Source organism: Psilocybe cubensis, chromosome 3, assembly GCF_017499595.1.
Source record: "Psilocybe cubensis strain MGC-MH-2018 chromosome 3, whole genome shotgun sequence".
Lineage (NCBI taxonomy): Eukaryota > Fungi > Basidiomycota > Agaricomycetes > Agaricales > Agrocybaceae > Psilocybe > Psilocybe cubensis.
In genome coordinates this window covers 1,900,412-1,925,544 of record NC_063001.1, presented here as the reverse complement: position 1 = coordinate 1,925,544, position 25,133 = coordinate 1,900,412, and the positions used below count along the sequence as shown (strand labels likewise).

At 45.1% G+C, this 25,133-nt stretch overlaps 7 protein-coding genes across 7 annotated transcripts; 4 read left to right on the top strand and 3 right to left on the bottom strand.

The window, feature by feature from the left end:
• Window positions 1-72: 72 nt before the first annotated feature.
• JR316_0003402 (T-complex protein 1 subunit delta) lies at window positions 73-2,123 on the top strand (the record flags this gene model as incomplete). The annotated part of the gene is made up of 9 exons (XM_047889175.1): window positions 73-153; window positions 207-252; window positions 306-358; window positions 417-506; window positions 565-816; window positions 870-1,131; window positions 1,196-1,658; window positions 1,710-1,944; window positions 1,995-2,123. 9 exons carry the CDS (start codon window positions 73-75, stop codon window positions 2,121-2,123), a joined length of 1,611 nt encoding a protein of 536 aa, XP_047751549.1.
• A 239-nt stretch (window positions 2,124-2,362) lies between these two features.
• Window positions 2,363-7,336, bottom strand: JR316_0003401 (putative mitochondrial carrier C29A3.11c; the record flags this gene model as incomplete). The annotated part of the gene is made up of 21 exons (XM_047889174.1): window positions 2,363-2,538; window positions 2,591-2,673; window positions 2,738-2,772; window positions 2,828-2,982; window positions 3,037-3,178; window positions 3,230-3,246; window positions 3,308-3,454; window positions 3,508-3,649; window positions 3,706-3,767; window positions 3,824-3,873; window positions 3,923-4,012; window positions 4,275-5,171; window positions 5,224-5,356; window positions 5,408-5,779; window positions 5,830-6,049; window positions 6,097-6,223; window positions 6,280-6,486; window positions 6,565-6,682; window positions 6,731-6,935; window positions 6,987-7,099; window positions 7,147-7,336. The coding sequence occupies 21 exons, from the start codon at window positions 7,334-7,336 to the stop codon at window positions 2,363-2,365; spliced, it is 3,681 nt and encodes a 1,226-aa protein (XP_047751548.1).
• Window positions 7,337-7,508: 172 nt separating this feature from the next.
• On the top strand, window positions 7,509-8,688 carry JR316_0003400 (50S ribosomal protein L3; the record flags this gene model as incomplete). The annotated part of the gene is made up of 5 exons (XM_047889173.1): window positions 7,509-7,760; window positions 7,811-8,012; window positions 8,062-8,122; window positions 8,173-8,284; window positions 8,341-8,688. 5 exons carry the CDS (start codon window positions 7,509-7,511, stop codon window positions 8,686-8,688), a joined length of 975 nt encoding a protein of 324 aa, XP_047751547.1.
• A 256-nt stretch (window positions 8,689-8,944) lies between these two features.
• Window positions 8,945-16,010, top strand: JR316_0003399 (DNA repair protein rhp54; the record flags this gene model as incomplete). The annotated part of the gene is made up of 22 exons (XM_047889172.1): window positions 8,945-8,988; window positions 9,053-10,007; window positions 10,347-10,406; window positions 10,464-10,478; window positions 10,542-10,764; window positions 10,821-11,763; window positions 11,811-11,921; window positions 11,984-12,019; window positions 12,075-12,348; window positions 12,401-12,418; window positions 12,951-13,679; window positions 13,735-13,942; window positions 13,991-14,113; window positions 14,163-14,267; window positions 14,321-14,394; window positions 14,446-14,668; window positions 14,721-15,030; window positions 15,084-15,185; window positions 15,237-15,406; window positions 15,465-15,530; window positions 15,589-15,850; window positions 15,902-16,010. The coding sequence occupies 22 exons, from the start codon at window positions 8,945-8,947 to the stop codon at window positions 16,008-16,010; spliced, it is 5,160 nt and encodes a 1,719-aa protein (XP_047751546.1).
• A 101-nt stretch (window positions 16,011-16,111) lies between these two features.
• Window positions 16,112-17,352, bottom strand: JR316_0003398 (LIN1-like protein; the record flags this gene model as incomplete). The annotated part of the gene is made up of 2 exons (XM_047889171.1): window positions 16,112-16,520; window positions 16,568-17,352. The coding sequence occupies 2 exons, from the start codon at window positions 17,350-17,352 to the stop codon at window positions 16,112-16,114; spliced, it is 1,194 nt and encodes a 397-aa protein (XP_047751545.1).
• A 163-nt stretch (window positions 17,353-17,515) lies between these two features.
• JR316_0003397 (Lysosomal amino acid transporter 1) lies at window positions 17,516-20,962 on the top strand (the record flags this gene model as incomplete). Its single annotated transcript, XM_047889170.1, has 11 exons — window positions 17,516-17,637; window positions 17,691-17,764; window positions 17,817-17,869; window positions 17,921-18,919; window positions 18,973-18,993; window positions 19,046-19,173; window positions 19,226-19,442; window positions 19,772-19,837; window positions 19,905-20,124; window positions 20,181-20,717; window positions 20,775-20,962. 11 exons carry the CDS (start codon window positions 17,516-17,518, stop codon window positions 20,960-20,962), a joined length of 2,625 nt encoding a protein of 874 aa, XP_047751544.1.
• A 381-nt stretch (window positions 20,963-21,343) lies between these two features.
• JR316_0003396 (uncharacterized protein) lies at window positions 21,344-25,078 on the bottom strand (the record flags this gene model as incomplete). The annotated part of the gene is made up of 4 exons (XM_047889169.1): window positions 21,344-21,622; window positions 21,687-21,899; window positions 21,952-24,528; window positions 24,584-25,078. The coding sequence occupies 4 exons, from the start codon at window positions 25,076-25,078 to the stop codon at window positions 21,344-21,346; spliced, it is 3,564 nt and encodes a 1,187-aa protein (XP_047751543.1).
• Window positions 25,079-25,133: the final 55 nt, after the last annotated feature.

Genomic DNA, 25,133 nt, shown 5'->3' with positions numbered 1-25,133 from the left:
ATTTTGAAGGACGCGTTTCTGAGTCTGTCAAGTCTGCTTGCCTTGAACAACACTAGCTTTTATAATCGCACCATGGCTTCAGCTCAACCCTCCCAAAGCCAGCAAGGCGTAACCAAAGTTCTTTCGGGAGCTAATGCCTCCTTCAAAGATAAAGTGGGTCTCTCTTTGGGACAAGCGATCGCTTTCTAAACGCGTTTTGAGATCAGGGCAAACCTATGGAACTGCGCCTATCCAACATGGTTGCAGCAAAAGGTAAGCGTCATTCTGACTAAAATCTGGCGTATCTATCTCATTACCGCCTACAGCAATTAGTGACGCTGTTCGCACTTCGTTGGGACCAAGAGGAATGGACAAGATGGTGCCGTAGCATACGTATTGTCTCCTTTCAAACAATCTCACTGATGATATATTTTCAGATCCAAACATCAAAGGGGGAGGTCATTGTAACAAACGATGGAGCTACAATCTTGAAAAGTATTCAAGCATTGCATCCTGCTGCAAAAATGGTGCGTCGATATGAGTGAACGTTCGAACAAGTTCCATATTTTATTAAATTTGATTCAGCTGGTCGACCTCTCTGCTGCCCAAGATATCGAAGCCGGAGATGGAACAACATCCGTTGTAGTCCTGGCCGGAAGCTTACTGGGTGCTGCAGAAAAGATGTTGCAAAAGGGAATTCATCCCACTATCGTGGCCGAATCGTTCCTCCGAGCTTCAGCCAAAGCTGTTGAATATTTGACTGAGATGTCAACGCCTATCGACCTTAATGACAAGTCCAGCCTCTTAAGAGCTGCCAGCACCTCCTTAAACTCCAAGGTATATAAGTGACCGTATTCGCAACCGGTAGCTAATCATTCTTTTCGTGGTAGATTGTTTCACAGTATTCTTCAACGTTGGCCCCAATCGCCGTAGCAGCAGTATCGCGCCTTGTTACCGCAACCTCTTCAAACGTGGATCTGAGAGATATTCGCGTCGTTAAGAAAATCGGCGGTACCATTGAAGATACGGAATTGGTGGAAGGTGTTGTTTTAAACCAAAACGTTGTTGTGTCCGCCGGTGGCCCAACCCGAATGGAAAAGGCAAAGATTGCCATCATTCAGTTCCAATTGAGTGCCCCTAAACCCGATGCATGTTCTAAAATATTCTCCTCCCATAGGCGATGCTGACATAGTTGTCATATAGATGGACAACACAGTTGTCATTAACGATTACCGTCTCATGGACAAAGTGTTAAAGGAAGGTCGTCAATATATTCTCAATCTTTGCAAGAAGATCAAAAAGGCAAATTGTAATGTCCTCCTTATTCAAAAATCTATTCTCCGAGACGCAGTCGATGATTTATCACTCAACTATCTCAAACGCTTGAATATCCTCGTCGTCAAGGATGTTGAGCGTGATGAAATCGAATTTCTCTCAAAGAGTCTGGGATGCAAACCGATCTCTGATATTGAGGCCTTCACTGAAGACAAATTGGGATATGCGGATTTGGTGGAAGAAACTGGTGATTCGGGTGTCAAAGTTGTACGTATCACTGGTATAAAAAATAGGGGACGAACTGTCAGCATCCTCGCTACTGGAAGCAACAACCTTGTTGTAGACGAATGTGAGCGTAGCTTACACGACGCCTTGTGTGTCGTTAGGTGCTTGGTGAAGAAAAGGTCAGAATTACAACTAACAATCACCTTCATTTGACTGATGTTTCTATTAAGGGCCCTTATTGGTGGAGGCGGTGCCCCAGAAATTCATGTTTCTCGCCTTCTTTCGCAATATGCCCAATCGCTGAAGGGCATGGAGGCCTATTGTTTCCAGGCGTACGCCGACGCACTTGAAGTCATTCCAACCACCTTGGCAGAGAATGCTGGTTTGAACCCTATCGCTATTGTGACCGAGTTGCGCAATCGCCATGCTTTGGGAGAGAGGAATGCTGGAATCAACGTTCGCAAGGTAACCTTATGCCTTCGAACAATCTAAAATCATATTAACGTTGATTTTAGGGTCTAATTTCTAACATCTTGGAAGAGGATGTCGTGCAACCTTTATTGGTCAGCACCAGCGCTGTCGAACTTTCGACAGAAACAGTATGCCTACTTCTGAAAATCGATGATTACGTGCAAGCACGATAATTTCCTTTGTCCTAATATCTTTGGACGTCATGTAGCTTGTTCATATCATGCCTCTATACGCCGAATAAAACAATTATTTACACTTACGACCCCCTCAACTTATCAATAACAACTCAGAACTTGCCTGTTTTTTTTGTCAAGTTCAAGTAAATATGATACATAATGAGTACTATAATTTTATCTATGTTACGGCAAAAAGAATGGTGGGTTGTGTGTATAACACCCTTAGATGTCACAGATTAATAATGATTATCCACTCTTGAAGGAGGTAGTTTGTCGATGTATTGTGCAGTCATATCGAATAACGTCCATAGCAAGCCATGAGTTGTGATACTCCGCAAAGCGCTGACTCCAAGGCCTCGGTATATTCTGGCGACACCGGACAGAATAGGTTTAGGCGAAGTAGGATCTGGCCCTAAGAAAATGTTTTAGAATTATTCAGTTCCAAAACCCTGTAGTGTACCCACCTCGAACAAGGCGGTACAATGTCTCCCATGGACCTCGATAACGTTCTCCTGCTAAAGCACGTTGTTGGACTTTGGTTTTTACACTATAAAAAAAAGTAAAAATCGATGGAAGTCGGGTAAAGTGTAAAAATGGATTTAGGGGCTTACACATCCAATGGATATATCAATGCCCACGAAGTAACCTGTCGGCATTCAGTACATCGAATGTTGTACGATAAGTTTCGCTTGTTTACACACCCCTGAAAGCGAACCACAAACGAAAGGAACCAAAGAGGAGTGTATCGGGAGCCATGGAGGAGTCGGTCCTTGTTCTCCCGACCTTTGCCTCCCAAGAAGATGGCGCATTCCATCATATTCAAGAAAATACAATGCCGTCCCAGCCGTATCACGAACTATTATCATAGTCAGGGTAAATCTTTGAATCGAAAATATGTCTTCAGACGTACCAAAATGAAGTCGAAAACCTGTGTACAAGCCCGCAAGGCCGTTAGTCCGAAAGATATCCTTCACCGCCTCAATTGTTCCCGGAGGTTTCGCCATTGTGATACCCTTGGTGGCCGCAATGGTATATTCCAACTGTCTACGAACCTTGTGTACTGTCAGTGGATTGAAATACGGTAATCTCATCGGCCGACAAACTTTGACAAGCTCAAAAGCTACCGGAGAGCACAATTAGTCGGTTTGAAGTTCAATTCTGGTACAGTTTTTAACACGCACGAGCACTTCCAAAAGATATGAGAGCACCGGACATCGCACCACTTACTCCTCCTGTTAAAGAAACATCGATGATGCTGTCACGACAAAGGATGTTATTGTTGTGGAAATTCTCTTTGGTGCGCGAATAAATGGTAAAGCTTGCAGCGCCTAATTGCTAGTCAGACTTGTAGACAACAACGGAATGCTAATTATTTACTCACGGACAAAAGATATCGTCATTAATGGAATCCACAGGCCTCGATAGAATCCCATTATTCCCTCTTCACGGTACACCAGCGCAGCAAGCCTGGGGACTGTTATCCTTGTTTTGGTTGTCTGTAGTCTGGACTTGATAGAGTCCAGCTAGAGAGCATTGCGTTTCAATTCGGAACATCTAATAGGGCCCTGACTGTACTGACTGGATATCCTGCGAAAGTCGATACATAGCTAGCTGAAAGTGCACATACGACTGCCTTGTTTTCTGTAATAGTCCCAGCGTCGGTATAATCTGAAGAGAAACAGAGAATATGGACATACGTCGCAAGAAATCATTGAATTTGTCAGGGTCATACGCAGGATTAGGTGTCCTGAATGCCATATGAAGCCTTTTCACCGAACAGGTAATGAATCAATCACTTGCCTTTTTCCATCCATAGAGCAGGTAATGTGGCTGGCCCAAAGTCCAGCTTCGTGCGCTTGCACGACGAGACCGGTTTTGTTTTCAGACTGTGGAGTGCAGGAGTTTATGAGGAACGGGAGCGGAAACCGTGAAGCTGGTAGAGCTTGATTTCTATGACCGGTGCAGCACGAGGCTTTAGGGCGTCACGCGAATATCACTTGACCTGAACTTGCACTTGGCAGGAAGAAGTACTATTTTTTTTTTTATCATCAAACGGCTACGTATACCAACGGGAAAACCAAAAATGATACTTAAATATCACTCATATAAAACATTATTGTGCTGAGAACAAATCTATGCAATCAAAACCCTCCCAATCTTTTTTTCGGTGGCTTTTTCTTGGGAGCCGGCCTTCCACCGTGTGGACCTGGCATTATCTGAGTACTTGTGGCGAGACCTTGAGGAGGTGTGCTTGCTTGCGAATTCTTGAATTCGTTTATCGAAGGAGGGTAAGGATCTTGAGATAGTGATTTTAATGTCAATTTTTTATGTATTTCAGGAGGAGCGGCTGAAACTGTATTGGACGCCATGATTTGCGGTGGACGTTGGAGTTTTACAGGCAAACTTGATGTCGGCTCAAGGGTCGCTGGCTGATTTAATTGTTTGGTCTCTAGAAAAGCGGCGGCGTATGGATTTTTATAGATATAATCGTCAGGATTACCGGAATCCCAGTCATTTAACAACAGTCGAACCCCCAGAGGCAAGCGTAAGCCTTCTGAGATCTGCGATTCTCCGGCATAATATGATCGATTTTTCTCTACAGGCGTTAAGTATCCAAATCGAATAGGCGGAGGACCACCGTCAATGGATAGCGCCTGAGTCATAACTTCCAGTACGCCGGCTTCTGCTTTATTAAAGATTGTATCATCGAAATAGATATCGGAACCTAAAGCGAGATCCACGGTCAACTGCTCGCACGAGTCCTGTGCATATTCACGAGCTTTATTTGAGTAACACGCATTATCCAGTGGTTGAAAACTTTGAAGGTACTCCATTGATTGTAATGGCCCTGATGGAAAGGATGGGTCCAAATGTCGGAGGACGGAAGAAATTGACCGATGCCAAGGTGATCTGACGAGTTCAGCAGATAGGCGCCCTTGCTTAAGCGCCCTGTAGCCTCTTTTGGAAGAAATCAAGCTTTCAGTAAGAAAATCGGCTCTACCAGGTTGACCTGGTGGTTCACCAGCACAAAATGCTATATCATATCTGTTACAGCAATCACCAAACAGTATGTCAGATTGTTGGTATACAAACTTACGTTGTTAATATGTGATCCGTTGGTATTTCTTTACTTTGCAGATACCGGGGGAAATTGTCGACCATATCGTGAAACATTTCAGCATCTTCTTCTTCGAGCCGTTTGATCTTTTCAAAATGGGTTTGAAAGAGTTCTAGAGAACAATTTTAGCAATAATCGTACAGAGGGGGATTATTTACACCACCTTTGTATACAGAATTTAAATTAACTTGACTGAATTCTTGAATGCTAAGTGGGCCAAGATCCGCAGGAACAACGGCCTGTGGGTCTCTGTTCTGTATAACATCTTCAGATAATTCTATTGCGTGGCCATTGCGGGATTCTGATGGTAACGAAAGAATTTCTGTGAACTCGACACCCTTAAGCTCTGATAGGCGTACAAGTCCGAGAGTTTCATTTAGAGATAGAAATTGTTGCCCGAGATGTCTTTGATACGTATCGATACTTCCAAACACGGAATATGGAGAATCATTGAGGTGGAAGAGCCCCTCAGATGGACGGGAGACATCATATACGGTGACTAGACCATTATTTCGAGATGTCAAAAATGTCAAAGCTGCATATTGGGTTCAGCTGCCGAAATTAGCTTGCCCCATGGACACTCACAAGTATTGGCCCTGTGATACAAGGTCTGCGTTGATATGTACCGGTCGCGTTGCCTTCCATGTGAGTAGGCAAGTAGTGGTTTCCCTGTAAATCTGGTGTCCATCCAGATAACTTGATCGGTGGAACACAACGGAAGAATATTTGAGTGTCTACAGCTTTCTATTGATGTTAAAATGTGATTTTGATTAGCGATGGACAAGAAACTCTGCACTGTATTTGTCTAGTAGAAAATTAGAGCAGGACGGCATAAACACAAAAAAACAATACCCGATTGTCAAACTGTTCAACAGTTTTCTCGGACATCACATAGCTGACCGATCCATTAGATGCAAGAGATAAACGCCAGAAGCCGCTTTTGTTTTGAATAGAAGGCGAGAAAGTGTGTAGCGAAATGCTGTTTCATAATCTAGATCAATCTAAAATAGAAAAACACACATGAATAGAACAAACGCTGATCTTTCCCCATTTTGCACTGTACAATTGAATAAGGTTCCTTGGTCGCTAATAACTAACATGCTTTCAGAGAAAGGCTGAATTTTGGCATCGACAATCACTTCATCATTGGTATCAGAACGCGAAAAGCGAGCAACACGTCTTGTTGTAGCAGTAGTCGTCGTATGATGGTTAGGATGTTCTATGCTGAACATTTCCGTGGAGCTGTAGGTTCGAACAACAAGATTGACACCTGATTAGAAGCGTGAGCATCCGACAAATCTAGCATCTTATGGTGATGACGTGCCCAATCCCATCAACGTCTCTATTTGCTGAATGGGTGTAGAGAAGCTCCACAGAGGCGTAGGAGTAGGTCTGAACAGTATGCTCCGAGGTTTTAAGCTCCTAACGTATGTGATAGCTGAAGAAATGAGTTTGGTCAATTGGTATAAAAGATGGACAAACTCACTTAAATCCCTATTTGTGTCCCCCGTCGGAAACAATAAAAGTGCACTGTTTGGGTCTTGAGGAGACGTAGATACCTCAAGTAAATTTCCTGAATATGGGTCGAATACTTCGAGATCGTCGCATATTTGAGTCTCCTCCAGCAGTTGGTCTCGTATAAGTTCCGACGGGATTTCCACATCGGGGAGATAGGTTCGAAGGAAATTTGCCTAACACTTCGTAAGCTGACGATAAAACACGACAACACTCAAAAAACGCACCCCTTGTTCAGCTCTTTGCCGTACAGTGCGAGAGGTGTTTCTACTGGATAACGGTGGTGATTGAGGGAATACTTCCAAACGTTTCCCAATGTTTAGGCGATTCAGAGAAAAATCTAGGCGCACAAGTCAGTAGATTAAAACAGTGCAAGAAATATTTGACCTTTGTTAGGCATCGTTAAAAAATCCCATTCTAACTTGTTGTTATTTCCTTCTGATAATGTGGCTGCACCAATTAAACCTGGCTCTAAGTTGGGATAATCGCGGCCCTTGGAGATCTCCAAAACCTTCCTTCCCTTGCGTTTAGACACGATAGGACGTTTGTTCCTTTCATCACTTGGCCAAAAAGCCATTCCATTGAAGCAATAATAAGTAAGGGCAAAGAAGATATGTAAGCCGAGAGGCGGTAGTTGAGAATGATGACCGGATGTTGAGATGAATGATTTTGAAGTCCGACATTCTCCAAGTTCGCGTTTCTTACTAATATTTGTTTCTCACTAAATACAGAAAGTATCGGGGACGCTCATGCTCGGGTTCCGCACAGTATGCAGACGCCGGCAACTGGCGTTTCTGAAGCAACTACATTCTACTGCAGTGGTCGCTAATCCTCATTCTGGTTCGCCACCAAGTTCTCAGAATAAAGCTACACCGTTGGAACCTACGGATGCACCGAAATGGACCCCAAATTCAATTCGGACAGGCCTCATCGCTCGAAAGCGTGGAATGACCGCTCTGTGGAACGACCAAGGGGTTAGAGTGCCTGTTACTGTCTTGCAAGTATGTATTTGCGTATAGATCTGTGCACGCCCTGATTTATGCCTCTGTAGCTCGAAAATTGTCAAGTTACAGCGAACATAAGGACTGTCAGAAAAGACCACACCGTGTACCATGCAGTACAAGTTGCCGCTTCCGACCGTCCTGCAAAAAACACCTCACTACAAATGTTGGGACATTTCCGAAAAGCTAAGGTTCCTCCGAAGCAGATTGTAAAAGAATTCCCAGTCACGCCTGACGCCCTCGTACCAGTCGGTAAGTCCGAGCGAGCACCATATATCTCTATCTAATGTTCGGCTCCCAGGGACGACTTTATCTGCGATACACTTTGTGCCAGGACAATTCGTTGACGTGGTCGCGAACTCGTAAACAACTTTCTGCGCATTTTGTTTCTTAGTACTGAAGTTCTGTCTAGCATCGGTAAAGGCTTTCAGGGTGGAATGAAGAGATGGGGCTTCCATGGCCTTGCTGCCAGTCATGGTGTATCTATATCACATCGTTCTTCCGGCTCGACTGGTCAACATCAGGTTGGTGGAATATATATTCATTCAGCTTCTAAATCATTCAAACAAATCTTTATTAGGACCCTGGACGAGTATTTCCCGGTAAAAAGATGGCAGGTCGAATGGGAAACAAGAGAATTACAACGCAAAATCTTCCGGTCGTTCGCATTGATACCTCTCTCAACCTCATTTTCGTGAAAGGAACAGTTCCAGGAGTAGACGATGCCCAGGTTCTCATCCGGGACGCTAAGAAAAAGATGGTCGCCTTGAGTAGCCACAACCAGGCGAAAGGCCTTTACGAGAAAGTCCTTCCTAAAGGTGTAGACGACTTACCCTTCCCTGCAGGAACAGTGGAACTCGCAAAGACGATGCCCTCAATTGTTGAGTCACCCTCCTATCGTAGGAGTCCTTTCCTTCCCCTCGAATAATCTAGATAACAATTACAATACCACCATAATCATTACCATCGATTGAACGAGCATACCAAAGACTCTTGACTTCGTTGCATATCATCTACCTGCCAAAATTTTAACTTGTTGCAACAATGACGGTTGACCTGCTGAGAACATAATGAAAAAAACGACATGTTTATACTAATTATAACTACATGTCACGCTACATTGGCTCAAAATCCCTCGATGTGTGGCAATAAGCGGGACACAATACCATCATAATACACAATCCATGCAATCGACTCGGGAAGTAAACCAACTTTTGCACACCCTACGGTACGAGCTCGAAACCACAAGTTCCAAATTTTCGTTTCCCAACTAACCTTTGTTCCATCTCAAGTGGAGAACAGTTCCGTCATTCACAAAATCTGACCAATTCCCGTTCACATCTTTCATATATACCTAATACCAACTCCCCTACGTTACCTATAGGATTAACGATTCCTGAATATGACGAATCGGGTTCCACTGAAGGCACGCGAAGATCGAGACCTTTGCCTTTGTATTCTGGTCCAGCTCCTCCAAAAAGCTGGATTCCAGCACCTGAAAATGACATCAAGGACACTTTTCTTTGGCGTGCAAAAGCATTGGATATTGTCGCCCCGCATCTTGACAACTTTATGAACTCGCCTCGGGTTCCCTCTCTGGCCTTGCTTTGCATGCAATTGATAATTTCAGGATGTAAAAACAGCAAGGCACTTCAGGAGGATGTAGTGCCATTCATACCACCCCACCTTCGACGCGATTTAATACGCCATTGTGCAATACATGCACCGCTACCTGAATGGAAGCTTTATGCCCTGCTCAATAGTAATGGCCATACCGACGGTGAAATTATCGTCATGGGCCCCACGGCGTATCTTCGAGAAGACCATTTTCTGCGACAAATGCCATCGTCACAAGACGCGCGTCATTCTTCTCATACAGAGAAAGTAGATCGTGACTGGGAAGTAGAGGATGAGTCTGAACGGCCTTTGCGTTCCATCGTCCTTGTATCCACCCGATTATACACGTCGACATTGTTGACATTCCCGCCCTCAATAACACTCCTAGCTCTTATTAACCTACCTACATCAGTATCACTTCACCGACTGCCAAAACTATGTCCATTAATCGCCGTATTAGATCTATCGTTTAATTTTTGGCTCAACGATGCAGTAGGAGGTGCAACTTACGCCTTAGATAAGATTGAGTGGGTACGATGGGGACATTTGAAGGTGTTGGGTTTGAGAGGTTGTTTTGTGTCTACTGAATTGCTCAAGAAAATTAACGAAGGTAGATGGGATGATATAGATGTAATTAGATGACTACCTCTTGTCTATAGCCCATTGGATTTCATGGTCTACTACGTAAATCAAAATGGTGATATCGTGCTGTTGACCACTGACCAGAAAGTTACCAGGAAGCCGGGATCAAATGTTAAAGGGGGGATTCCCACGTGGTGTCTAAGTAGTATATTGTTGAGTGTGGTGACATTCTCTCCTAACTGCATTCTTTGAAACCACTTCAATCATCTCTTCCCGACGGAGTTTTCGCGAAATACCAATGAGCGACCAAGAAGGGGAATATGAAGTTGGTAAGACATTCTCTCGAATCTGAATTCCCAGTGAAGCCAACGCGTATCTGCAATAGAGTCCATCAGAGAGGCGCGCGTAGAGCCTACATCGCGATCAAAGAAGGCAAAACTTGTCTGGGTACGTTTCACAGTTTTGCTTAAGAGATGATATCACTAATATCTTTCCATATAATAGAAATATCTTGTTAGGGTGCGAATATCTCTGGCTTATTGACGATAACATAGCCTTAAATTCTGGTTCATTTCCTTGCAGTGGAAGGGTTATAAGCCAGAAGATGATACGCGAGTAATGATTTTTAGACTTGCTAACTCACCTAACGATCGAGAAATATATAGGTGGGAGCCAGCAGAGTCATTTGTTGGCTCTGAGGACATGGTAGAAGCATTTTGGGAACGCGCGAGAACAAATGGGAGAGATAGAAACGATATGTCACTGTTTAAGTCAGGAGAAACCTTTCGTCCCATTGGGCCTCCCAGTGAGCCAGAGTTCCTCGTCGTATATATGACCTTCTCAATCCTTTCCTCCTCTTAGAGCGCTCCAAACGTAAATCAACAAACGACCAACCTGAATCAGGTTCACCTAAAGCAAACTCTTCACCAGAACAAGTGGAACTGTCTGTACACAGCAGCTCGGGGAAACGTCGTCGCAGCTCCCCGGAGTTACTGGAGAGTCCGCGAAAATCCCAGCGATTAACACGAAATGATTTAGCTCATCAAGCTCAACAAATTCCCGCTTCGGAAGAGACTCTCAACCGTCGTCTAAATCAAGGCGGTAAAACACAAAGCAGTCAAGCCAAAGGATCTGCCACTCGCAAACAGAAAAAATCACTTAAAATACCATCTCCTGAAATTATCCCTGACTCAGATGTGGAGATGAATCCTTCAACCTCTGCGAACCCTGTGAAAGATTTTGGAGAGCAATCGTCGGTGGACGCATTGCCACGTGGGCAGTTGGTTAAGGCCCAAGAAACAAATTTACCGCTCCATCGCGCTCGAGCAGACAATCCGTTGGTTAAGGTGATCGATTATTCGGAGACCACGGGCATACCAAATGCCATTCCTTCTAAAACGCATGCCGTCGAACGCTTCAATACAATTTCTTCATCAAGCGTAGATACTAATCAAGCCAAACGTGCAAGGCCTGGACCGGGACGATCGTCTGCAGGACTTAAAAGACCAGTAAAAAATACCAGTTCCCTCCTAATCTCTGAGAAAGGCTCCCTTAAAACGATTAAGGGAAGACACTCAAGAGAGACAGCAGGCAGCCCAACTAAGGAAATCGATGTTGTTGACCTTACAGACAATGTGCCTACCCAAGAGATAGAAACTTCTGCGCCCGAAGTTGCTCCTTCTGGACCAGAGCTGTTACAACTAGCAGGCTTTGATACGAAAGCGGCTGAACTCCCAGACTTTGACGAGGATGAGATTGATGGCGAAAAAGTTCAACAACAACTTAATCCCGATGGTAATTCAAGGTAACTTTTGGTTTATTTCTCTTCGGTCGTAGTCTGATTTCCGGTAGTTTATCGTCAGATATTTTAAAACAGGCAGACGAAACATCTACCCCTGAAACCCATAGTCGAGCACCAGAATTTATTGAAACACGAAATGGATCTACAATATTTGGTCGATTGTAAGTTAGCATATTCAAGTGGTTGAAAACGGCATTACCAAGATCCTCTAACAACCACGAAGTAATCTAGGCTCCGATCCAACTAAAATACCAGAGCAGTGAGTAGTTTTTTGTTGTGTTCAATTTTCAGATTTGGAAACTAACTATACAAAGAACGAAACCATCACGTCTAGTTGTGATTCTTGACGCCTCGGTTTCTATTCCTATCCTTTTGGACGAGACAGCTACTTTGCCAAACCCAATGAGCCTAAGGGTTGGAGGCACTGGGATACCGGGAAAATTTTACAATCCAAATGCAGCAATAACGCTCCTTGGAACAGTTCGTGCAGGAGGCGCTTTTGCCTTGGCTGATATGGACCAGGATGCAAATGACGAAGAGACGAAACATTTTACACGGTTTTCCTCCCGCCTTGGAGCAGGCGACATTGTGAGTGGGCAAATTAGAATCCTCATTCATGTATGACTAAGAGCTTTTATAGTTTGTTGCCGTTGCCGGAGTGCGCATACTGGTGTTTTGTTCTAGCGGCAATACATTATTGTCACATCGACTGAATACACCGTCTTCGCTTTTGAACGATCCCTCGAAAATTTTGATTGTTCAGGTGGAAATTGAAAACTATAGCGGCTATGCAGATGCAACAGCGAATGCAGATCAAAGACGATGGTCCAGTTATATTGCGGAAAATTAAACCTTTCGCCGCTATGATTGCTCAGTTCAACATACTATCCAGTTCTTGTGATTCTTCCTTTTTCGACGTATCTCTCATATTAACTGCTTTATATATCAATGTTTCTATATCCCTATTTGTTGCGCTTGGGAACTCGCCTCTTTACCTGGAAAAGTAGAAGTTAAATGAATATTCGATTTCAAATAAATTGAGTGTCTTCACGCCGCATGCGTCTTGCTGTTGGACTCGGAAGTCGCAGTCACGGTCACGTGCTTAAATGTCACCGCGCGTCGCGTTGTGTTGACAGTAACCATATTGGTCTTTATAACGTCGACTTCCAATATCTAATTGACCCATCAAGGTGATACCTTTGCATTTCTTCTACATGCTACGTCGAATTCCTACCACCTCAGATGGAAAGACATTGGATCGTCTACAAGATAGCACACGCCTCAATAAGCCGTTCAAACCACCCACTTTAGCAGTTCCAAAGCATGTCCAGCCGTCGCGTAAGCGAAAGCGCGCTGTTTCATATAAGGAAGATGTAGAGGACGGCTCTGGATCCGAGTCCGAGCATTCTAAAAAGAAACAGAAGAAGTCCATGGATAAAGACGGAGTGTATCATAATGAGGCAGACCTACTCGCAGCGATACCCAAGTATCCGGTGTATTCGGTAAAGCCATTCAACGAGGTCAGCTCTCGTCGATTCTCTCTACCGACCATGGTAAATAAGGATGGGAAGCAAATCACTCTATTTCCTACCCACGCTTCTCTTGGCGTTCGCCCACCAGCTAAGATTATTCCCCGGCCACTCCATGATCCTATGGAGGATCACGCCATTGTGTTGTACGATCCAACAATCGACGATCGCGAAACGGACGAGGAAAGGAAGGAAAGAGAGAAGGAAGAGGCTAAAGAACGCGAAGCTAAAGAGCTCAGGGAGAAGATGGCAGGCATGTATAACCCGCACAAGAGTTTGAAATCGCTATTGGGAGAAGGAACGGACAAGGCCAAGGTCAGCAAAGTTCCAGTGGTCATTGATCCAAGGCTCTCCAAAGTGCTTCGACCACATCAAGTTGAAGGTGTCAAGGTAGGTCTATTTCCCATGTGCGTATTATATATGATTGTAATTGAAGGTCGTCTAGTTTCTGTACAAATGTACAACTGGGATGCTTGTCGAAAACCAATACGGTTGCATTATGGCCGATGAAATGGGGCTGGGAAAAACTTTACAATGCATTGCACTTTTATGGACCTTGCTGAAGCAGTCGCCACGAGCAGGAAAGCCAACGATAGAGAAGTGCATCATTGTCTGCCCCTCGAGTTTGGTTAAAAACTGGGCCAACGAACTGGGTAACTTTGTTTCTATCGTCACTTTGGCATAGGCTAATCATTCTATAGTAAAATGGCTAGGTCCAGATGCAATAACACCTCTTGCTGTTGATGGGAAAGGAACGAAGGCACAACTATTGGAAGGCGTAGCCAGATGGGTTGCAGCGCGTGGACGAAATGTGACGCAGCCAGGTATATTTTTTATTTTTTGGTCCGAACTTTTTTAAACGACTTTGTTTAGTAATGATTGTATCTTATGAGACTCTTCGCACACTGACCCCATATATCGCAAACTGCGAGATTGGTTTATTACTTTGTGACGAAGGACACAGACTGAAGAATTCAGGTATGTCAGTTTGCACCGCGATTTTCGATGTAAAGGGTTAACACTGTATCTAGAATCCCAAACATTTCAAACACTATTCAGCTTGAAGGTTTCGCGCCGCGTCATTTTGACTGGCACGCCGATTCAAGTTTGCTGTCTTCTTTGATTGGAGTGCCGTTTTTTAACACTACTTTTGTAGAACGATCTTTCCGAATATTTTTCTCTCCTCAACTTTGCCAATCCCAACTTCCTGGGCTCCAAGAATGACTTTAGAAAAAACTTCGAAAATGCAATTATACGCGGAAGAGATTCTTTGGCAAGCGATGAAATCAAAGCCCAATGCGAAAAGAAACTAAAGGAGTTGGGTGGCCTTGTCACAAAATTCATCATCCGTAGAACCAACGACCTTTTGTCCAAATATTGTAAGGAATTTATATTTCCTTTCCAGAGTATAATCTTAATATTTATTTACAGTGCCTGTCAAATACGAGCAAGTTGTCTTTTGTGGCTTATCCGATTTCCAGCTATCCCTCTATAATCATTTTATCACTTCTCCTGAAATCAAGGCGCTCCTTCGCGGACAAGACTCACAACCTCTAAAAGCTATTAACATACTGAAGAAACTATGCAACCATCCCGAACTTCTTAATTTGCCCGACGACCTCAAAGGAAGTGAAAAACTAATACCAGAAGGTTTCAATGGGGCAGGAAGTGGCGCAAAAGACAGAGGACGCAATCAAACTGTACGCTGCGACTGGAGCGGCAAATTCTTGGTTTTGGAGAGGTATGTCCTTGTATATAATGCGGCCTCCGTGACCTTGAGTCATAGCCCAACAGGTTCTTGCATCAAATTCATACTCAAACCGATGACAAGATCGTGTTGATCAGCAACTATACCCAAACGCTCGACCTATTCGAGAAACTTTGCCGAAGCAAAAAGTGAGTATTTGAAACTGGCTATTATACTGGCATTCATGTGTTTGATACTAGATATGGGTTCTTCCGGCTTGATGGAACGATGACGATTCCCAAGCGTCAGAAACTCGTTGATCAATTTAATGATCCTACAGGCAAAGAGTTTATTTTCCTCCTCAGCAGTAAAGCAGGTGGTTGCGGCATTAACCTCATTGGAGCCAACCGCCTCATCCTCTTTGATCCTGGTAAGTAATATCATTTTCAAAAAAGGACGTGATACTATGAGCCAATATATGTATGTAGATTGGAACCCTGCAGCAGATCAACAAGCATTGGCTCGTGTATGGCGTGATGGCCAAAAGAAAGAATGTGCGCCCATTTTTTTTTCTTTCATTTGTTTTGGTAGTTTCATGTTTGTCCTTTGTAGGTTTTGTTTATCGTTTTATCTCCACGGGGACGATAGAAGAGAAAATCTTTCAACGACAAGCGAACAAGCAGGCTCTCTCCTCTGCAGTTGTGGACGAAAAGGAAGATGCAGAACGTCATTTTTCCCTCGATGCCCTCCGTCAACTTTTTATTTTTAACCAAAATACCCTGTGTGACACGCATGATACATTTAAATGCAAGAGGTGCAAAGATGGTAGACAGATGGTTAAAGCCCCTGCTCTACTCTACGGAGATGCAAGCACGTATGTGTACTGGGTTCAATCACTTTTGTGGTATTGATTATCTTTCTACAGATGGAATCATTTCACGAACAGTGAACTGAAAAATAACCACGACGACCTCCTTCGGGCAGAGACTGGGCTTCCAGAAGTTTCTTTTGCTTTCCAATATATCAGTCATTAGCATACATATTATACAACATAAGGTACATCGGTCAACCACAGGGACATTGTAATATAGATATGAATACCCTAGAAAGAATTAAACAAATTGTTGAACATCGTTTATTGTACAACATCATCCCAATCACCCCATGTACCTCCAACGCGTCGAACTTTGACCTTTTCTCCCACTGTTCCGAAATAAGATGCGTTGTACCATGATCTTATTTCTTCTTCACTAAAGGGACCAAATATTTCATCTGGTTGTCCTGCTTCTGGTGTGGCCCATTTGTATTCGTATTTGATATCGGCAGAGGGTGGCTCCCATGATGAATCGACATTGCCAGATGAACGAACACTTCGGACCAGCTCTTCGTACGTTTGCGAATACACATCCGTTTCTCCCATGGACATAAGGGATGAAGCAAGATGGGTGATGGTTTCAATGTCTGTCGGGATATGTGTCTGTGGTTTATCAACCTTTGCTTGGTCGACTTGCATAGCGTTGGCGGCTGCAGTTTTATGTTTTGGTCTAGTATGATAGTCAGATAAATCCTGCAGATCTTTGGTAAAACCTACTTCTTCGACTGAGTCTTTTTAGCCAGAGACCCAAGGCGTTGCAATGCTTCCAGCACCGTTTCTCCCTTCTTCAAATGACTCAAGAGCTGTGTTTCCAATGAGCTTTTGCCTCCACTCTCTTCAAGTTCCTTTTCCTCCGCAAGCATGCGCTCTTTTTGTTTCTTTTCTTGCTCTCTTTTCCGGCGACGGGCCAGCTTGATTTCGCGTTCGTCCAAGCCCTCCATCCAACGGTCGTGCACGCCATGGGGATCAAAAGTCCGAACGTAATTCCCATCTTCTGTAAACTTTCCTTCCTCCATCTCGTCCCGCATGTTGAACGAGGAAAGTTCGTATCCCATACCAGCTTTTTTGCGCCTCTCAGCATCGTCTTCGTCTTCGGGTTCGTCATCGTCCTCGGAATCCTTTTCTGAACCTGATTCATCTTTGAATTCTTGCCCTTCGATATCAGCTAGACGCATATATTTTTCTTCTTTCTTTTTGGAAGCGGTATCTTCATTGGCCTTCGGTTCGGAAGCAAACATATCGTCCACCTCGTCGTCATCATCGCCTTTCTTCCTACTGGGCACGACACCCTCGCCATCGTCGGTTGAATCCGAGTCGTACCCCTCAGTCTTGACCTTGCCTTTGCGCGACGGTCCCTCGAGTGCGGAATCAACCTGTTCGGCAAAATTCGCTGGATCCTCTGAGGGATCCACAAAGCGCGTCTTTTTGGACTGGTGTTTTGAGGATGAAGATGGTTCAGAGCCCTGTGTTGCGGCGCGCTTCTGTCCAGCACGGGATGCCATGATGGAAAAGGACAGTGCAGGTAGACGCGACTTAGGATATGCTTTGGATATTACAATAAACCGGATCCGTTGGGTTTTCCTGATAGATGAAAGCAGGGCGAGTGACGACAGAGAGTTGTTAGTGGTCGGTTAGTCCCGGACCGTGTTATAATAGTCGCTCGAAATGGACATGTCCTACTCGCCTCTTTCTCTTCCCTCCCAAGCGGTAGGCAGAATGCTGCCAGACTCGCTAAGCGAATTCCTGGGCTTTGCGTCAATAGCATGCTGGCTGGGTGCTCAGTTCCCGTTGGTCGTATTCTTTATATCTTCACTATCTCTTCTGACCGTGTCGATCTCAGCCAGGTGGTTGAAAATATCAGACGCCAGTCGTGCGAGGGCCTTGCACTCCCATTCCTTGCCAACTGGTTGCTCGGTATAGTGTTCGGTTGCTTTATACACTTTGCTTTTCTGAAGATAGTCTTTAGGTGACATCTCCAATCTCGTTGGCTGCATTATGACCCATCAACTGCCGTTTCAGGTGCGGTCACTGATTTATGACCTAATTGTCTGAATGCTAATGTAAATCCAGACATGGCTAGCCACTTACTTCGTCTTCATTGACATGATGCTAGTTCTGCAATATGCATACTACTATAAATCGCCTAAAACCTCGTCCTCTGCATTGGGCCATATTCGTTCAGCTTCCACCCCAGCAGCACATCGGAGATTGTCGATCGACAGAGGTGCATCAAGGTATCGTGCTCTGTCGGTTGCAGCTTCAAATGTGGCAACAGCCGCTGCACTGGCGGCACACCATGACGAGCAGGCTAATCCCCGAAGGTCAAATTCTCGTTTTGCGGCCAAGATCAATCGACCACGGGGACCAGAAGCTAGTAACGGCGGATTAGATCAAGGAGACGAACTTGAAGATGATCCTCCTGCAGCTATGATTGAAAGCTTCTATTCTGAACGTGGAAGAGATCCCCAATCCAAACGAGTTTCTTGGAGTATTGAACGTCATGGTAGGGCCTCAAGCGTTGGCCAGGGACGTAGATCTGCAACACCTACTGTGTTGGACTTTGGTTCTAGGGACCCTGTCTTATCTCCACGCGACTCCGGAATAGCACAGTCATCTCACGACCCCGTAGTTCTCGATTCTACAGAATCTCTTACTCAAGCACCAAATACTCGCAGTTCTCGCGCCTCTCGGAAAGGCTCGAATATGGTATTTCTTGCCGTATGGGCACTATTCGGTATTGGTACTTTAACCAGCGGTAAACGCGGAATCCCATCAGACAGTCTAAATGGTATTGGTCGTGTTTTGTCCACTCAAAGTCGTACTGGCAGCACTTTATCGGTACCGTCCAATGAAGAACTTGTATATACCAAGCAAGGAGACGTACAACATTTTTCCTATGTCTCCGTCACAATCCCCACATCATTTTATCCGAATAGCCTTTTGCCACGAGAACCAGAAGAGAGCCCCCCTGTTGACGAACCTTCAGAACAACAGATAATTGGTCGTATTTTTGCCTGGCTATGTACAACATTATACCTCACATCTCGATTGCCTCAGATTTGGAAGAACGTGCGTCCTCAAAATGACATATAATCAATTTTTCGCTAACAAAAATGTGTCAGTATGCTAGAAAATCAGTAGAGGTACCTGTTCACAGTTGTAAAAGAACCTTCTCTCATTATTGATCTTGGATAGGGCCTTTCTATGTATCTGTTTGTGTTTGCCTTCCTAGGCAATACATTTTATGTGGCGTCGATTTTGCTTTCCCCGCGACGATATCTCCCTCCTCCGGAATCCACAAAATATATCAAAGACAGCATACCGTTAGTCCCAGAGTTACACATGTTCGACCTACACTAATTGCATTGACGTTAGGTACCTTCTTGGTAGTGGAGGGACGTTACTATTTGACATCACAATTGTATCTCAATCATTCTGCTATCGCCCACGACCTCGACGACACAACCCAGCGTCTCATAGTCGGACGGTAGATGACGAAGAAGCGGGCCTTCTGTCAGGAGATGCGCTTTCTGCTCATCTTCCAGGGGACTCCGCTATTCTCAATAGAGGGCGTGCTTCACGCACACGCAGCGTCGGTTAAATAGAGTTATGAAGGGATTGCATTGCACTGTGCTATTTTGTTTTTGTTTTGCTTTGATTCGAGCATCAGGAAGACCATAGAGTCACCTAACTGTAGATTACCAGGGACTATTAACATACTCATCGAAATTGCATAATATCGCTGCATTAAAGTAAAAAGCTTTGTAGAATGGATGTCACACGTGGTAACATCGCAGTCCTACGCCATGGCCTGGGAGTCACTCTTTTTGAGGCGCTTTCAGTATGGACTGTCATAGGTCCGGCGGCAAATCTTCTCTACTTACTCTCACATACTCGCCCATTCTGTTTCATCACACATAGTCTAGCTGCGTCTTTGCCTTTATGTCTAGATCAACTGCATTCTCGAATCCAACGCCTGTTCAGTTGGTGAGTGCGCGGTTTTTATTCCTCGGTTCCTTGGATAAAGGGGCGCTTACTGTGCACATACATGTAGAGAAAATTGGTCCTCGACTACCTGTGCCACAGTTGTTATACCAGAACTGCCAGGGCATTTAATAAAGATAGCACAGTGCGACACCTTGATGCTGACGGAGACGAGATCCTAGAAGCTGCAACATATGGCACCGACCCACGACCTACTGAGAGCGAGGGCAGCCCGAGTGGCTCAAATGAGAAGTTCGAAGCTCTGTTGAAGCAGGTTGAACTTCGACAAGGTATGCATATGATTATATTCTGCGCTGAGTATCTTGAACAAAATCTTCCTTTTCAGCAATAAGAACAGAGATATTGCGTGGCCGTGTAGATGAAGCAATTGCACTCCTCGACAAACACTTCCCGGCCGTTCTCAGGCTCAATGAACCTGTATCAACCTCTCCGACAAACAATGAGCCCCGTCTTCCTGCGAGTAACATCGAATATGTATCCTCGACCTCGACCGAACCTGCGCACCTCCTCTTGAACCTGCGCATCCTTGCGTTCAGTGAAGCATGCCGAACAATCCCTCTGGAGTATCCACCCACGTCGGAATCTGAATCAATGGACACGGACCCTCCCATACACACGGGCATCTCAGAAGACAGTGAAGAGTATCACGAGCAACAACTCGCACTCCTCGCTCGTGCTCAGAAACTGTGGGCGTTTTCCAACACCTTGCCTAACCCCGCCGATCGGGTGACTTACACCAAGGAGCTGGAGAATGTCGGTGGCTTGCTGGCATATAAGGTTCCTGAAAAGAGTTCTATGGCGAAATACCTGACTATGGAGAGACGAGAGGCCGTTGCGGACCAAATCAACCGTGCAATTCTCAGTAAGTTGACGACCCTTTTGCTTAATCAGACGATGATTGCTCATCGCCTGCATTCAGAGAGTACTGGAAAACCTTTAATTTCAAGTATAGAACTGCTGACTCGGTATACTCATCTTCTATGGCAAGGAGCCAATCAGTATGAAGTAAAGGGTCGAGCTGGCGCGGTTCTTCCTCCTAGGGATAAAACTACTGACAGTGAAAGTGAGGTACGCGTTGTAGAAAAAGGTCATTTTTATGCGCACTGAGGCATTTGTTATACACAGCTTGTACCGATGTTCGACCTCCACCAATTTTTAGAAAGCAAACCATAAGACTATTTAGTTTTTATATACTCGTAGGCAACGCAGCGTTGATAAGAAGTATGAATCCAGTCGATTCTCAATTTATTTACAGTAGATACAAGATTGGAATGTGTAAATTAGTGAGCTACAACACTGTTATTGCTGATGCAGAAGTTAGTACGTTTATTCAATATATGTATGGGTTAGGGGGTATAAACCGAAAAAATAGTGAGAATCATATAAGGGGATGCGAATGAGGAAGACAGTGGTTGCAGGATAATATAGATACACGGATAGAACAGCCCAGGGAGTCAATAAATGAGGTTGTAAATGACAGATGCATGGTTAGGCTTCCTGCGAGTCCTCCCCCCACGAAGGTGTGGTCAAGTAGCGGGATGCAATCAAGCATTCTTTGACCCATGTCCAATCGACGACAGAGGGGCATTGCGAATATCCTGGCGAGTAGTGATGTTTCTCTCGTATGACAAGATAGTCGTATTCTTGTAGTTGATGCGTAGCGTAACGTACGTCCGTAACCGCTTCAACTCTGTCTGCGCCCATAGCCAGTATGATTTGTGGAATGGCATTGGTGGCCTCCTGTGCTTTGTCATCGACAACCGCCCTCTATAAGAAAGATATAGGAAATGTTTGTACTGAGACATCACATAAGTAAGAAATTACAACGTACCCTTTTGCCTTTGGGTTGACAAACCATTTCGGGACCGACACATAGAATAGATTTATCGGCGAAAAGCTTGCAGGCAACCGCATTCGACATTATATCTTTGAGTTGATAGAAACTGTTGCCCCAGTCAACATCAACCTGTTGGGAGATGCGAGCTTTTAAAGCAGGAGAGAATCCCTGTGGTAACAAGTACCCAGTCCACTCTTTCTCAGCATTCTAAAAATCATGAGCATTAAGATACAGAAATAATGTAAAAGTTAAGACTGACATTCTCGACCGATTCGTGTAACCAAGTAGTTGAAAGGCAAGGAATGCCCAGAGCGAGTGCAATCAAAAATTTGGGCTTTTGATTAGGTTCATCAGCCAGCAAGAAAAGGCGTGCGATGTCTTCGTCCCCGACCCATTGAACATCGTTTTTTCTGATGATCCATCGGTTGTTGTTCGCGGAATGCTTTCCTTCCATGCGAATTATGGTCGACATATCATCGACAACCAATCCACCACTATTCTTTACAGCATTTACAACTTTCTCCTTCTCTCTCTCCCAGCTGCCATTGACTGCGCTTAGAGTTACGATGAGGGCCGTGTTGTTGAGAACCTTCTTGCGTGGCCCCCGCATCGCAGGGAAGCTGGCTATGGATAACTTCGATGGCGAAGGACTTAATTTTGCCCTGACTGGCTTGATAGTGGTAGAAATCGCATCTGCCGTAAGCACGCGATCTTTCCATTCGTATGTTATGGTCTTGTTAGCGATTCGGAGATGAATAAGAGGTACTTGTTTGACACCATCCTCTAGGTTTACCCCGACGGTGATATCATCGCCATCTACTTCAACGCTCAGCACTTTTGTAGGCCGGTAGGTATTGGCAACGATAACTTGGTCTCCGATCTGTAGACGACAGAGACGCATTTGTTCCAGAGTTACCTTATTGCTTGTCGTATCGTCGAAATGAATAAGATATTGATTGCCAGGTTCCGCGGAATGCACTGTTCCAGAATAATAATGCCCGTCTTGTTTCCAAAGCGCAAACACACGAGTTCCGGGCTCGTTGTTAAGCCTTGTGGCCGTTGAGTGAGTCGAACGTAGATTTTTAGCTTGTCGTCCGCCACCAGGCGTTGCAGTCTCACGCTTAACACGCTTTGCGACACCTTTAGCACTCCTAGTTGCTGGAGCAGCCTTGGTTTGAGCAGTTCGTTTACGTTTGCGGGACGGGCCAGACTCTTCCTCTTCCTCTTCCTCTGTGATATCCACCTCCGCTGGTTTATCGTTATTGGTCTTCAACTCCGACGCTGCCCATTGGTTCTCGCCTGATTTAGGTGCCGCAGAGGTCGATCTTGTACTTTGTCGAGATGCTGGAGGTTTCTTCTTTGGGATGTCGATAATGCCCCGCGGGGCAGAGGCTTCGTCCTGATCTGGTACAGAAGATGGTACCACCCCTGTTTCCCAAGAACCACCCGTAACCCTCTTCTGAGTTTTCTTTTCTTTAGAAGGAGGTGCTACCGCTGTAGCCTTTGTCATTTCAATGTTAGTGCCGAAATCTAGAAGCGCGTTTAAATATCTTACTTTGGCCCCTGCTTCGTTCAACGTTTTCCCCTTTCCCTTACTTGGGGGATTCTTAGGCGGTCTACCCCTTGGTCTTTTCGCTGCTATCACAGTAGCTAAGGGAACTCCATCTTCATCTTCGTCCTCATCTTCTGCGGGCACTGGATGAAGCTTTGCTTCAGGGGGTGGACACATATCTGCTACTTTGACAGGCTCTTGATTTGACTTTGGAAGACCAGGATTCGCGGACGGTTGTCCTGGTGCAGAATTACGTGTTCTTCTGGACGAAAGCTCGACATCATTGCGCAATGGTTCTGAGTCTGGGACTATGTCCACATCCATAGGCTCGGGTGAAAGTGAGCCTGCAAAGGCATCGTCGCTAAACCCGCGTTTAGCATGAGGCGGAGGCAGATTGGACCTTCTAGAGACAGCGTTCGGGGGAGAGGTAGCGCGCTGCAGATGTAAGTCTTTCTCAGGGACAGTCCAACCGCCAGTTGCCCTACGATGTAGATGTTTTTCGTCCTGTCTGTATGCACTGTAACGGTACAGGGCACCGGGATTAACGAGGGCCAATAGAGATCGTGGGCCGCTGTTAACGGTGGACGGGCCAGCTGCATGAGAGGGATTTATGCTGAACGGAGATTGCACAGAAAGCGGTGCCAATATGTCAGATTCTTCTACTTGTGTCGATGGCTGGGTCTGTTCAAGTTGCAATTGAGTCGAAGGTTGTGTCGGTTGCAGTTCTTGCTCTGGCTCTTTCGCCATTTCTCCATAGCTCGAAGAATGTTCACTACTTTGGTAGCCTACATCCTCAACATGTCTGTTCGCAGTGAGTGGGTTATGAAGCATATCCTCATATTGTGGCTCTTCGCTGATCTGTGTTTCTTCAATATGATGAGATTTTTGGGAGCTAGTTGATTGTGAAGGAGTTGCTTCAACGAGTATTCTGCCATGAGGTGAGTCCATCCCTCTTATCTGTGGCATGCGGCCACTAGAACGGGATTGGAACATTGGGGGTGACTTTGCTTCAGGTTCTGGAGACGAGTTCCTGGCAAGTTCAGAGATAGGAATGTTGAATTTCTCTGATCTAGCTATGAATAACTGTTCGTCAAGCTCTGGATCTTGGGCAAAGGAATCTTCTGACGAAGATCGACGTTGTACCGGTTTATAACGCGACGCGGCCAGGGTTGGTTTATATGGGCTTTGTCGTGTCACGGGTTTGCTGCTCCTGGTATTGCTAGTGGACGGCTTGGCTTGAGGCGACTGAAAGGCAACCGTAGTCGGGGCCTTTTTGTTTGTTGTCTGTGGAGGGGTAAGCAATTCGGCATTTTTGATCACGGACATTGGGATTTCTTACCTTCTCTTTGGGTATTGCAGACCCTTTGGCTTGTGCCCTTGTTCCTGCCCTGGTTTGTACATTCCTGGATGACGACTGGTAAGGTGAACCCGGTCTTGTAGCCAGGGACGGACTAGAGTGTTCAAAATCTTTGGTCTGTTTTAACGATCCAATGTTCTCTTTCTGAGATCCTTCATTCGCCTGTTCATCTTCGCCTTGTTGTTGAGACTCTGTTTGAGTGGAGGCCAAACCGTGAAAATGATAATGCGGCAAAGAGTTGGAATTACGGGAGGACGTTATGGAATCGCTAGATATCTCATTGGTGTGTGCGCTCCGCGTCTTATATGCAGCTGAGTTTCGGTCTTCTTCTGGTCTTTTGATTGGACTTGATTTTTGATCCAGGAGCTCTTGAAGTAGCTGAGTAGCCTGCGATTCTTCGTTTGCATCACTGGATGTAGGGTAAGAAGGCGGTGCAACACAGTATTTGTATCCATACCTGGCCTCGAACACATCCATAATCTGCGGTGACCTAGCCACCTAGTGCTATTGTGTGGCGGAAGCTAGAAAAAAA